The sequence below is a fragment of the Artemia sp. Qi Xiang Cuo genome, chromosome 18, assembly GCF_049724085.1.
Source record: "Artemia sp. Qi Xiang Cuo chromosome 18, ASM4972408v1, whole genome shotgun sequence".
Taxonomy (NCBI): domain Eukaryota; kingdom Metazoa; phylum Arthropoda; class Branchiopoda; order Anostraca; family Artemiidae; genus Artemia; species Artemia sp. Qi Xiang Cuo.
In genome coordinates this window covers 21,100,766-21,116,123 of record NC_142811.1, presented here as the reverse complement: position 1 = coordinate 21,116,123, position 15,358 = coordinate 21,100,766, and the positions used below count along the sequence as shown (strand labels likewise).

The 15,358-nt window shown below is 33.6% G+C and overlaps 1 protein-coding gene across 1 annotated transcript in view; it reads right to left on the bottom strand.

The window, feature by feature from the left end:
* Positions 1-315: 315 nt before the first annotated feature.
* Positions 316-15,358, bottom strand: part of fry (microtubule binding protein furry) — a 303,691-nt gene continuing 288,648 nt past the window's right edge. Inside the window, exons 44-46 of the mRNA XM_089104145.1 lie at positions 7,066-7,253; positions 2,192-2,289; positions 316-554 (exon numbers count right to left, since the gene is read on the bottom strand). Of these exons, the coding sequence (XP_088960271.1) occupies positions 403-554; positions 2,192-2,289; positions 7,066-7,253 (438 nt within the window). The 3' untranslated portion in view covers positions 316-402. The remainder of the gene's footprint in view (positions 555-2,191; positions 2,290-7,065; positions 7,254-15,358) is intronic.

Here is a 15,358-nt window from a genome sequence, read left to right as displayed (position 1 = left end):
TACAGTAAAGTATATCGAATGAAATTTCTCAAATTGACATGCAAAACTATATATATATATATATATATATATATATATATATATATATATATATATATATATATATATATATATATATATATATATATATATATATATATATATATATATATATATATATATATATATATATATATATATATATATATATATATATATATATATATATATATATATATATATATATATATATATATATATATATATATATATATATATATATATATATATACAAAATAGTAAAGTGGAAAACCTAATGGAAAACGACAATAAAAACAGATTTGATTTTATTACCTCCAAAAGAATATGAAATAATATGTGAGTTACACGAGAGGACAAAAATAAAGAAAACAAAAAAGAGAACTAGCATTCGGTTTTCATTGTAGTATTTGAAATTCCAATGTTGCCATGTTCTGCTGATTTGAGAGCCGATTGAATTAAAAGTACATTCTCCATTAGCTTTTCGCACTGTTCTGCCATTTTTTCGTCTGAGAATATAATTGCAAAGATACAACCTAAAATTGAAAAGAGAAATACGTAACATGGCTTATCTCACTGACTGTGTTTTTGTTATTATTACAACATAGCAGAATTATGTTTGAAACATTAACCAGATTTTGCGGACAATGTCTATCCTGGAAAGCTGTTTTCCAGTGAGAGACATAGCTAAAATATATAAACTAGAGAGAAAGAAAGAGAGAGAGAGAGAGAGAGAGAGAGAGAGAGAGAGAGAGAGAGAGAGAGAGAGAGAGAGAGAGAGAGAGAGAGAGAGAGTTAAAAAAAACAATAGAACATGCAAAACTGTAATAGCAAAAAAAAATTGCTTTTCACAACTTTGATTACTTTTTCTTGCAACCTAGATTATTATTATTATTATTGGAAAAAAACTATTAGCGAAAAGCCCCCCCCCCCCCAAAAAAAATAATTTTGCCAACCCAGACGGGATTTTTTTATCTTGTTTGCTTCACAATTTTTCCAGTATTGTAATTATTAGTAGGCTAACATGCTTCCTATTTTCGCGCTTTATGTGTTAATCAACGAGACAATACAAAACAAAAATGAGATGAGAAAAAAAATTAATGGTAAAAATGGGGGGAATTGGGGGGAAAATTTGTTTCTTACAATCTAGGTTAGTTTTCCTTTCAATCGGTGATGTATTGGAAGTAACAAATCATCAATTGATTAAAGTTTCATATCGACGCAGGCGTGCCTTCGCAGGCGTGGGGATGTACTGCTGCTCCAGGGTGTTTTGGAGGCTACTTCGAGGGACCTAATTATTGCGTTAGGTTGTTTTATAGAGAATGGTCTGATGGCACGGAAAGAAGCTGTAGTTTAAATTTGTTTAGTGTTATTGTTCTTTTTGTTTTTTATTGTTCATATATATATATATATATATATACATATACATATACATATATATATATATATATATATATATATATATATATATATATATATATATATATATATATATATATATATATATATATATATATATATATATATATATATATATATATATATATATATATATATATATATATATATATATATATATATATATATATATATATATATATATATGTATGTGTATGTATGTATTTATGTATATATATATATATATATATATATATATATATATATATATATATATATATATATATATATATATATATATATATATATATATATATATATATATATATATATATATATATATATATATATATATATATATATATATATATATATATATATATCGACGTAGAGTTCGAAAAAAAATGTGTTCATATCAGTATTTATTTAATGATTAAACGCAACAAACAATATAGTACAAGACTAAATTACTGAAACTAAAATTACCAGAAGAAAAATCGAAAAGAAAATGTAGACATGGCTTCAAAAACTCAACATGGAATGTTAAGACTCAGGGCTCCACTCCGAATGTTAACATTCGGAGACCCACTTTTAACATATGAAATATCAGACAATGCAATATTGATAAATCGTTACTTCTGAAACCCCTTGCTAAGGATCTAAATAAAATAATAATAATAATTAAATAATAATAATAATCTAAATAATAATAAGATCTAATAAAGATATAAATAAAATAATAATAATCTAAATAATAACAATAAGCACACTTTACCTCCTTTTTTATCAGAATGATATTTACAATAAATGTCAATGATTCCGTGTACTTCCTCTTCACTTGAATTCCCAAAATGTCCACGTGGCCAGATATACCTTAAAAGGGATAAATTGATGGATTTAGGGTATGAAGGGTTGTGCATTCAAATATACCAACCCCGATAAACGCTATATACCAAGCATACCATAGGAGTACAATGCAATTGTACCATATGCTACGCATACCAAAAGCCACGTACCTTAAAACAAGGAATAAATTGGCAGCAATTTAGGGTATGGAGGGGCAAGCATTGAAGCATACCAAGTCCAAGAAAAGAATGATATGATTCAGAGGGTTGTTTTCTAAAAATAAGAAAAATATGGCAATAAAGAATGCGATATAAATATTTTCCAAAAATAATGTGAATATCTCAGTACTTTAAATCATGTTAGGAGTAACAAGAGTCTTTAAACAAACTAAAAACAAAAATAAAGGCTACTCGATCTTCAAAACTGATAAACCAGATGATTAATCGTACAAGAAATTAGAAAGAAAATAAGAGGCGACAAAATCAAACACACAATATAAAAGGTATAGGTTCAGTTTTCTTTTCTTTCTACTTTTCTTTCTAACTCACTGTCTTGTTTTCATTTTTCAGATTGAATTAACTTTTTCGCAAAAGAAAACATCTTCATATGGAATTTTTTTTAGGCAGCGCAATAGCACTGCCTAAGTAAAGAACGATGTTGGCACAATGTATTATTTTTTTTCCATACCGAGCACTTCGTATCGAAAAAGTTGACGTAGAAACTTCGAAAACGGCTAATTCGATTGGAAATTGGAGTGCCTAGTGCCCTTTTTAATAGTCGAAAGTGATTGGTGGGCAACTAGCCCCCCCCCATGCCCATCATTCCCCCAAACACATCCAATAAAAATTTAGAGATAGCCCTTTTGTTCAGCGTAGTTGATTTCCAGATAGAAAATATGTTTTGGAGGGGGACACTCCGCCAAAACCCTCGGGGCAAGGGTTTTAAGTTATGCTCTGAGGGCATATAAGAACGATGAAGGCACAATGTATTATTTATTTACTTTAGAGCAGGGCACTTCGTATCGAAGAAGTTGTCGTAGAAACTTCGAAAACGGCTCATTCAATTGGAAGGAAAACTAACACCCCTTCCACGCCCACCATTTCCCGAAACACATCCAATCAAAATTTTGAGATAGCCATTTTGTTCAGCGTAGTTGCTTTCCAGAAAGAAATTATGTTTCTGAGGAGGAAACTCCCCCACAGCCTTCAGGGCAAGGGTTGTAAGTTATGCCCTGGGGTATATAAGGTTTTCATAGAAGGCGTTGTCGTAGAAACTTCAAAAAAGGCTCATTCAATTGGAAATTCAAAGGGCTAGTGCCCTTTTTGATAGTCAAAAGTGATTGGAGGGCAACTAACCCCCCTCTCAAGCCCACCTTTTCCCCAAACACATTCAATCAAAATTTTGAGATTGCCATTTTATTCAACGTAATTTAAATTTCTGTAAATTAGGTATTTGAGGATGACGACCCCCTCACAGCCCTCAGGGCTAGGGTTGTAAGTTATGCCCTGGGGGCATATAAGGTTTTTATAGAACGAATTATCTTAGAAACTTCAAAAGGAGCTTATTAAATTGAAAACTGAAACGGCTACAGCCCCTTTTAATGATCGAAAGCGATTAGACGGCAACTAAAACCCCTTCCACACTCAGCGTTTCCCTAAGCACATCTAATCAAAATTTTGAGATAGCCATTTTGTTCCACGCAGTTTAAAGTTCAGGAAATTATACCTTTGAGCAGGACACTCTCCCCACAGTCTTCAGAGCAAGGGTTATAAGTTATGTCCTGGGGTCATATAAGTTTTTATTGAAATCTTTGTCGTAGAAACTGGAAAAAGGGCTCATTCGATTGGAAATTCAAAGGTCTAGTGCCCTTTTTAATAGTCAAAAGTAATTTTAGGGCAACTAACCCCCCTCTCTCGCCCACCTTTTCCCCAAACACATCCAATCAAAATTTTTAGACAGCCATTTTCTACAGCTTTGTTGATTTCCAGATAGAAATTATTTCTTTGAGGATGACAACCCCCCACAGCCCTCAGGGCAAGGGTTGTAAGTTACGCCCTTGGGGTATATAAGGTTCTTATAGAAAGGGTCGTCGTAGAAACTTCAAAAATGGCTCATTCGATTGGAAATTGAAATGACTAGTGCCGTTTCTAATAGTCGAAAGTGATTGGAAGGCAACGTCCAATCCAAATTTTGAGATAACCATTTTGTTCCACGCAGTTTAAAGTTCAGGAAATTATACCTTTGAGCGGGACACTCCCCCCACAGTCCTCAGGGCAAGGGTTATAAGTTATGCCCTGGGGGTATATGAGGCTTTAATAAAAATCTTTATCGTAGAAACTGGAAAAAGGGCTCACTCGATTGAGAATTGAAATGTATAATGTCCTTTTTAATTGTTAAAAATGATTTGAGAGTAACCAGCCTCCCTCTCACGCCCACCATTTCCCCAGCCACATCCAATCAAATAGCTAGCCATTTTATTCAGCATGGTTGAAAGTTTTGGAAATTCGGTCTTTAAGGATGACAACCCCCCCCCCCCACAACCCTCTGGGCAAGGGTTGTAAGTTATGCACTGGGGGCCTGTAAAGTTTTTATAAAATGTGATGTGTAAAAACATCAAAAAGGGCTCATTCAATTTGAAATTGAAAGGGCTAGTGCCCTTTTAATAGTCGAAAGTGATTGAAGGGCAAATAACCTCCCTCTCACGCCCACCGTTTCCCCAAACAAATCGAATCAAAATTTTGAGATATCCAGTTTGTTCAACGTAGTCGAAAGTTCTGGAAATTAGGTCTTTTAGGATGATAACCGCCTCAGAGCCCTCAGTGCAAGGGTTATAAGTTATGCCCTCAGTTATGCCCTCAGTTATGGTTATAAGTTGTTGTAAAAGTTTCAAAAAGGGCTCATCTGTTTGAAAATTGAAATTGCCATTTTTAATAGTCGAAAGTGAGTGGAGCGTAATTAACCCCCTCTCACGCCCACCTTTTCCCCAAACACATCCAATTAAAATTTTTAGATAGCGATTTTGTTCAACGTAGTTGAAAGTTTTGGAAATTAGGTCTTTAAGGATGACAACCCCTCCGCCCCCCACAGCCCTCAGGGCAAGGATTGTAAGTTATGCCCTGGGGGCATATTAAAGTTTTTATTGAAAGTGTTGTCGTAGAAACTTCAAAAGAGCTCATTCCATTGGAAATTGAAAGGGCTAGTGCCTTTTTTAATAGTTGAAAGGGATTAGAGAGCAACTAACGCCCCTCTCATGCCCACCATTTTCCCAAACACATCCAATCAAAATTTGCGCTTTACTGAAAAAAATACAAATGATTGTGCATTGTCAGTTTATTATACATATACTGATATTTAGTAATCAAAATGCTAATATTATTTGATTTATTAAATTTATAAAAGTAAAAACATTTATATTTGTTTCAGTAAAGTGCAAATTTTGTTCTCGCCTTGGGAAGGCATAGGGGTTTTGAGCCCAACTTATGTTAATTTCTGCTCGTTTTGAGTTTGACTCGGTTATTTATTGTAATTTCTGTTCGTTTTGGGTTTCATTTATTTATTGATGCTGATTTGTGGTAGTTTCACGCTTGGTAGATTATTTGATTTTATTTTAGCTCTTTTTTTTGGTTTAATGGAGTTTTTTACTTTTCTTTGAAAAACTTATTTTGTGGAAAAAGCTTTTTTTTTTAATTAATTATAGAAATGAACAATTCTTCTTTTATGAATCGTCACAGAAAAAAAAAATACTACACAATTCAAGCAAAGATTCTCAACTGAATCAATGAGAGTTATTTGTGAAGTGAAAAACTGGAATAGAAAATTAGTTCTGAAACGACTATAACTAAATATTCAAACAAACTGCACCTAAAAAAAGGAAAAAAAAACGAAGAATAGTTTTAGCCACTGAATAAAAGCCTTACCTTGCCCGTTTTCAGTGCAAGGTATATATATATATATATATATATATATATATATATATATATATATATATATATATATACATAAAGAAAAAAAGAAACAGATGTGAGTCAGTGAGAAACCAAAAATAAAAAAAAAGAACCAAAAATACTCATAGATTCACGAATCTCTTACCCTTAGGAGGTTAGTCATAAATTAAAGTGAAGTTAGCAACACTACAATTAAAGTGAAGTTGTCGAGATAGCCTGACCTGATCTCCGTTTCTTGACTATTCATGAGGGTATTAACCGCAGGAGGGTTTCACAGCAATATTTGCAGGGGGAGGTGGGGGTAAAATCAAAATTGAGAAAGATATCCCTAAAAACTAACAAAGAAAATTAAAGAGGGGCAGCAGGGGTCTATGAGCCAAAATCAACATGAATTAGCCCGAGTTTTTTGTGCTAAAATATCAGCAAACTAGTTAATTTGCTCACTTTTAAATATTTTCATTTTCTATTCATTGTGTTTTTCAGTTTCAAGCTTCAATTTCATAAATGTACTTTTTTCTCTTTTTTCCTACGGCTGTTCCTAAGCCTCTTTTTTATTTTATAGAGTAGCGTCAAAAAAGTGGACGAGTTGGTTAATATTCTTGAACGTTTTCGCCAATCTTAGCAAAACAACACAAACAAATAACTTGTGTTAAGGAACTTTGAGACAATGTATACTATAACTCCATCCTATGAATTCAAGTAGTTTGCAAGGTGTCTTCGTAGGATGGCTCTAGAAACCTTTAGGAACCCTCTACATGCCCCTCGAGTTCTACAGAAAACCCAACTGAGAATAAATTACGTGGTTTATGATATTTCTTTTCTTCTTTGGAAAGTTCAAAAATTAACAACTGAATACTACCTATATTGCCAAACATGCTTTAATGCTTTACTATATCGCCTGTTGATAAGCAGTTCAATGAGGGTGAATTCAGCTTGAGACCTGGATATATTTTGCTCTGATTCTGAATCTGGTTCAACTTCATCATCATCAATAGAAGCCAGTAGCCCTTGGCGAACCGGTTCAACGTCAGAGCTGAGATCGACACCCTAAAATTATAAATAAGCAAATATTTTTTTTTTTTAATTGAATTGAATTTATTGAAAAACCAAGAAATATATAACCATTTAACAAAATCTACAGTATTTTACATAAAACAAAACAAAAAACACTTCAACTTAGTCCCCCCGTAAGGCTCTATGACCAGGAAAAAACAGGGCAGAAACAAAAACAAAAAAATACATCTATCATTATTTTTTTCGAATAACACATTCACATCACAAGCCCAAATAATCCCCCCCCCAAAAAAAATGAAAAAAAATCTAAGCTAGGCAGAGGAGTATTACATGATTCCACCTAAACAAATAAATAACAGGCCCAATCGAGAAACATCAATTTCTTGGATAACCAGGTAATTATTGGCAAGAAATTCTCTAACATACTTTTTAAAGACCCCAAACGAGTGGCAGCCCCGTGCAGACTCTGGTAGAGTGTTCCAAATTATTTTATAAGCTATCAGAGGATTAAAGTCAGATCATATTGAAGGAGTATAAAGTATCTGTAAATTATTGGAAGTGCGGAAATAATAAGTCGATTACTGAGAAAGACACTAAAACTTCTAATTTCTAATTAAATTACCTCTCCCCCAAGTTTCTACGACAATACTTTCAACACAAAGTGGCCTGTGGGAAAAAAAAATAATACATTGAAACCATATTGCTCTCTGCTGAGGCAGTGAAAAATATATGAAAATACCATCCCTCTAGGCTTATAAGTTCTTTATACACACATATGACAAAAATAAAAGCCAGATTATCCCTATTTTTCACTCTTAATTGCATTCTAATATTTGAACATTTGTTTTTAACAATTAGCGGTACTTCGGGTTAGTCGCGAAGTCTAGCCACTATTTACCTTGTTTTTAAACAAACCCCCTCCGCTAGGTACAACCTTAGATTTCGGTGGATTTTTCTTTCCTCCTTTGTACAATTTTTCAAGTTTATCAATGTTAAGGACCAAACCGCATTTAATAATTAATCCAATATTTGAATCGCCTTTAGAGTAAAAGGCTAGCCAAATATCGTATCATTCAGATACGAAATCTTCTATGAAGAGTAAAAGCAAATCGAACTAATACACCTACAATTTTTGCTGCGACAAATTAGACTGTCGATTACATTCTTTTTCACTCAAAAGAATACAGGAGATTCAATGTGATATACAACTTTGTTGTCATCATGATTTCAATTATAATTGTCTTTTTTTGTACCTTTGCTGTCCGTTGTCGCTCTGGGATAAACTAATCTTACCTGTATAATTGCTTATTCAGCAACTCCTAGCCATTCACTAATCAATAGCTCTGAAAACAACCATGTAACATTACACAACAGGTACCTGAAGCCTGAAGTATTGCGAGTATTTCTAGTTGAACGGTCATTGAATGATTAAACGGTTATGAATTTTAAACGTTATTTTGACAAGTTTACCCTATTTTGCCCCACGGATATGAATGAAAACGGCTGGCTATCAGACGGCTTTTTAAAGAAATCGAGGTGAAACTTTGGGTAAGTCTTTTTTGGGGGTAGGGGGCCTTAAAACTTTGTGTTGGGAGGAAAGGGGCAAATTTCTTCGGTTCTCATAAAGGTATACATTACGGTTTTCTTTTCATGTGTATTGTTCAACAGGCTCTTTGACTAGTTGATTATCTATCATCTTAATCCAAATTCAATAGAAAAATATTAAAAACTTTGATTCTATTTTGATTTCAGTAAACATGCGAAAAACCTCGTCTGGAGGACGTCATAAAGAAAGATTTAAAGGAAATGGGAACTTATTGGGAGGGTGTAAAAAGGGAGGCTTTGAATAGATTGGGATGGAGGAAGTAGTAAGAGAGGTGCTGATTTCAAATATACATGTACTTACACAAGCCTGAGGCATGAATATGCGTGTAGTTTAACCGGTACATTGACTTACCACGGGTCAGTCACCTATTACTACGAACGGTACATGCCTTACCAAACGGGTTTCTAAGGTAACACCCATTTTTTGGGGTCAAACAGAGAGAGAGCGGCGGTTAGTCCATATGGTAACTTGATTAGTTGGTTTTTTAAAAAACTTGGGTTTCGTTTCACGGGTTCATTAATAGAACGACTAATGTTTTTGAAAAGGGTAATTACTTCTCAGTTCAATAACCAAATTAAACTTCCGATGGTTAAGAAAGCGTAACGGGTAATTAAAGTATGAGGAATGGGATGCTATAATTAGAATGGTTTTAAGTTGAAAATTGTGACGTAAAAATAACTCTATTTGCGAATTTTTTGCGAAAAGGTATTTGCGTAAAGGTATTGCGTTGGTTAAGAAAGCGTAACGGGTAATTAAAGTATGATGAATGGGATGCTATAATTAGAATGGTTTTAAGTTGAAAATTGTGACGTAAAAATAACTCTATTTGCGAATTTTTTGCGAAAAGGTATTTGCGTAAAGGTATTGCGTTGGTTAAGAAAGCGTAACGGGTAATTAAAGTATGAGGAATGGGATGCTATAATTAGAATGGTTTTAAGTTGAAAATTGTGAGGTAAAAATAACTCTATTTGCGAATTTTTTGCGAAAAGGTATTTGCGTAAGGGTATTGCGTTGGTTAAGAATGCCTCACGGGTAATTAAAGAATGAGGAATGGGATGCTTGCATCAACAATACAAAGAATATGCTTAGATACTTAATAGATTTGACGCCTACAAGAGACATTGGTAAAAGGTATTCAATAGCTTAATCGAAAAGTAACGATAGAATGACATTGTGAATTGACCTAGCTTTACCTCTCCGATGTGGTCTGTATAATACACAAGTAACGTTTGAAAAGTATTGTCAAGGTGGGTGTTTACAACTAAGGGGGAAACTGGCCCAACCAAAGAGTATTTATATTCTTGTCACTTTTCGTTCCCCCAATTTTTCAAAGCTGGTGTTTAAAACTAAGGGGGAAACTGGCCCGACCAAAGAGTATTTATATTCTTGTCACTTTTCCTTACCCAAGTTTTTCAAAAGGGGGTGTTTACAACTAAGGGGGAAACTGGCCCGACCAAAGATTATATATATTCTTGTAACTTTTTGTTCCCCAACGTTTTCAAAGTGGGTTCTTACAATTTCGTGGAATCTGGCCCAACCAAAGAGGAAGTCGTTTCTGGTCAAAGTTCGGTCCCCGAATTTTTCAAAGTGGGTGTTGACAACTAAGGGGGACAATTGCTTGGCCAACTAGAATTTATATTGTTGTCACCTATCTTTCCACAAATTTTTCAAAGAGAATGTTTACATCTAAGGGGAAACTGGCCCCGACCAAAGAGTATTTATATTCTTGTCACTTTTCGTTCCCCCAATTTTTTAAAGTGGGTGTTTACAACTAAGGGGTAAACTGGCCCGACCAAAGAGTGTTTTTATTCTTTTAACTTTTCGTTCCCCAAATTTTTCAAAGTGGTTGTTAACAACTAAGAGGAATGGCAGAAGGATGTATTAGCGAAGTTATAGTGGAGGGCGAGTTGCTAGCGAAAAACCCATATGGATGAGTTGAAATAAAAATTTTAATTAGAAATCACTGAAAAGTGTTTTGGGGGATAGGGGTTGATTGGCAGAAGGATGTATTAGTGAAGTTATAGTGGAGGGCGAGTTGCTAGCGAAAAACCCGTGTGGATGAGTTGAAATAAAAAAATTTTTTTAACAAGAAAAGACTGAAAAGTGTTTTGGGGGAGATGGGTTGATAACCCCGAGGGAGTTGTTAACTCAGTTAATTTGTTATAAATTTGAAACAACATCAGTCTATGAAAATGAATAACGACGATAGAATGACATTGTGAGTTGACCTAGCTTTACCTCTCCGATTTCTGCTGGAACTAGCTTCAAATATTGAACCTAAAATATTCCTATTACCATGGTTACGAAGTGTTTATAGAATTGGTGGTCTTTAAAAAGACCGTTGGGTAGTCATGGGTGTGATCACTATTGTAAAAATTCATCATTGTTTGTCATCCACTCGGTATGATTCCAATCTATATCATGGATTTGTTTGTTCTTCTTCTTCCTAGGAAATCTCACACACATATTCCGGGAAGGAATATCTATTGGTACCCATTTGCTAAAAAATCGAACCTCGTCCTCTGGGTTGTGTCTCTAACTCGGAAATACCTCACAACTAAAATCTTCCAAGTTGAATAATGGTACATCTGATTTGCATTTTTCGATCAAAAGTTTATCAGTGGGCACATTCCCTTTTGTGTACAGTGCTGTTACGCCAAAAAAAAACAGCATATCTCTCTAACTTCCTCTTGTACGTAGGATAAATCCTTCCCTTTGTTATAGGAGGGAAGAATCATTCTATTATATAAACCTATTTTGCTTATAAAGTATAGTGTATTACGCCACCTGTCTACATTGTACTCATTCATATTGTAGTTTATATACCAGTGGTAACAAGATACTTTTTGATGATTAGTATTCAACAGTAGAAACGTGCATTCAAAAATCACTCCACATACCAATTTCTTCACGCCAATGTATTCGCAGTCAAAAAACGCCATACATCTTTGAAGTTATATTGATAGAATGGAATATTCAAACTGTTTAAAGTTCCAAATTGAAACTACATTATATACTAAAGAAACTGAATATATTAACATCTAAAACAAGACACACTGGTTTATATTTATTAAAAATTATTTTTATTATTAAGACCTCAGAATAGGAATTTTTTCAATGAAGTCCGAAGGTATGCAATAGGACTTGTACTGGGACATGCATGGACCCATACTAAATACGTTGATTATTTGGTTTGTGTTCATGGTGCTAGGTCTAGTAGAACACTGCCGTCGGGTGTGATTTCCCAATAGGTTTCAAATTGACTTAGTGATATTAGCGTGATACTCTCAGTCAGAGCATTGGCAAATGTACACTCTAAACGTACATTCCCTGTTCGTACTATGGTCATATCCTGAGTGCCTGACAAGTCCAAAACAATAACCCCATGTCTTTTGGAAAACGTCGAATCGGTTATTCCAATTTCAAATAGGTGAGAGTCATGATCTAGAGATTGCATATTCAACTCGTACAGAGTTCTATAGGATTTTTTGTCAAATAATAGAGTTCACAGTGGAATACCATTCACTTTGCACATGAGGCTAGTTTCTCCCTTTTTCGAAAATCAGGCTCCCTGTTTTCAAAATCCCTTTTTCTTCTGAGGCTTGGATCATTTGGTGGCTAGATATTAAACGTAATGAAATTTATATATTTGCAATCTGCATAAAAACCCAATTCTTGTCAATTGTTATCAAAATTCCATTTTTGAGTTTCGGTTACAATTGAGCTAAGTCACTCCTTCATTACAATTTAACACTATGAACTATTTGATAAAACTTATTGGGCTAACGTCCTATTTTTAATTAATCCTGTAGCAAACCGGAGTTTTTGAAGCACGATTCACGCTATTAAAGCTTAGTATTTCTGAGTCCAGTTGAAAAGTGCACCATTTTAGAAAATTCTCTTTTGGGGGGAAGCTTTTGGTTCCTTTACGTGTACGTAAAGGACTGAAATACCCTTACAAGCGTCTTCTTTTCTTCGATATATTTGCTTACTTGGTTATTCAGCGTAAGCAGCGAATTTATGGCAAATCCAGGGAAGAATTTTTTTTTGAAACGCTTTCTGGGTCTCATTACAAAAATGACGTTCCTCGAAAAAACATAAGTTGTTCCCACAAAAGGATTTTCGTTCTTAATTAGAAAAAATTAAAAAAAAACACTTTCCACAAAATAAGTTTTTCAAAGAAAAGTAAAGAACTCCATTAAACAAAAAATTAGCAAAAATAACATCAAATAATCTACCAATCATGAAACTGCCACAAATCAGCATCGATAAATAAATGAAACCCAAAATGAACAGAAATTACAATAATTAACCGAGTCAAACTCAAAACGAGCAGAAATTAACATAAGTTGGGCGCGAAACCCCTATGCCTTCCCAAGACCAGAACAAAATTTGCACTTTACTGAAAAATACAAGTGAATGATTCGAATTGTAAGAAGAAACTGAACACACATCACTCCATTTTTAAGACATTTTGTACGTTATATCTTGGAAATTAAAAGAAATTAAGACCCTTCTTATCAGATTCAAACGCTTAATATCCCCAAGCATATGCGGTAACGGTTAATTATTAAGAAAATCATAAGGGAGAGGAATCTATATCTTGAAAATTAAGAGAAATTAAGCCTCTTCTAATCAGATTCAAACACTTAAACGCTTAATATCCCAAGCATATACGAGTCAAATTTCACTTTAGGGTGCTAACGTGTATCTGATGAAATAATTTATGTCCAGTTTCAGAATTCCTATCAAGTCGAACAATAAAGCAAAAACTAAAACAACTACAAAAAAACCCCTAATTTTAAACAGTTTTTGGGAAACAAGGTGAAAGTAAAGTGCAACTCGTATAAATGAAACCCAAAACGAACAAAAACTACAATAATTAACCGAGTCAAACTCGAAACGAGCAGAAATTGACATAAGTTGCGTGCAAAACCCCTATGCCTTTCCAAGACACGAACAAAATTTGCACTTTACTGAAAACATAAAAATTGTTTTACTTTTACACCGTTAATAAATCAAATGTTATTAACATTTTGATCACTAAATATCAATATATGTATATTAAACTGACAATGCACATTCACTTATATTTTTCAGTAAAGTGCAAATTTTGTTCTGGCCTTGGGAAGGCATAGGGGTTTCGCGCCCAACTTATGTTAATTTCTGCTCGTTTTGAGTTTGACTCGGTTAATTATTGTAATTTCTGTTCATTTTGGGTTTCATTTATTTATTGATGCTGATTTGTGGCAGCTTCACGATTGCTAGATTATTTGATGTTATTTTTGCTAATTTTTTGTTCAATGGAGTTCTTTACTTTTCTTTGAAAAACTTATTTTGTGGAAAAAGTGTTTTTTTTTAATTTTTTCTAATTAAGAACGAAAATCCTTTTGTGGGAACAACTTATGTTTTTGCGAGGAACGTCATTTTTGTAATGAGACCCAGAAAGCGTTTCAAAAAAAAATTCTTCCCTGGATTTGCCATAAATTTGCTGCTTACGCTGAATAACCAAGTAAGCAAATATATCGAAGAAAAGAAGACGCCTGTAAGGGTATTTCAGTCCTTTACGTACACGTAAAGGAACCAAAAGCTTCCCCAAAAAAGAGAATTTTCTAAAATGGTGCACATCTCAACTGGACTCAGAATTACTAAGCTTTAATAGCGTGAATCGTGCTTCAAATCTTCTCAGGCGCATAACTTTTGATTGGTAAAACTAAATTTAATGATTTGAAAACACTTATATATTTGAAATCAGCATAAATATATGATTCTATTGATGTATCCATGGGAATCGAAATTCCGGTTTTTAGAGTGAGTTTCGGTTACTATTGAACCGTGTCGCTCCTTACTTACAGTTCGTTACCACGAACTGTTTGAAAAAAAAAACGGTTGCTTTACAATACGAACATCCTTCCAGTTTCTTCATATATGGAATAATTTATGCTCATTTCGACTATTAGTGTTGTTCCTTACTTTAAGGTGGAAAAAAAACTAGTTTTTTTTTTTTATTTAATCCACTACAGCTTTTGGTCTTCACGATTTTTGTATTAACCAGGAGCTTTGCAACAGCATGTGAGCAAGCTATTAATTGGTTTTTAGAGTTTAGGTTACTATTGAGCCTTTTCGCTCCTTATTTAAATTTCGTTACCACGAACACAATAAAAAAAAATAAACAAACATCTGTGATCTTTCTTCTGACAAAAAAAAAATACAAAATTCCACATTTTTGCAGATATGAGCTTGAAACTTCCGAAGTAGGGTTTTCTGATACGCTGAATCCGACGGTATGATTTTGATTAAAGTAGTTCGTTACCACGAACTGTTTGAAAAAACGGTTGCTTTACAATACGAACATCCTTCCAGTTTCTTCATATATGGAATAATTTATGCTCATTTCGACTATTAGTGTTGTTCCTTACTTTCAGTTGGAAAAAAAAACTAGTTTTTTTTTATTTAATCCACTACAGCTTTTAGTCTTCGCGATTTTTGTATTAACCGGGAGTTTTGTAACAGCATGCGAGCAAGCTATTAA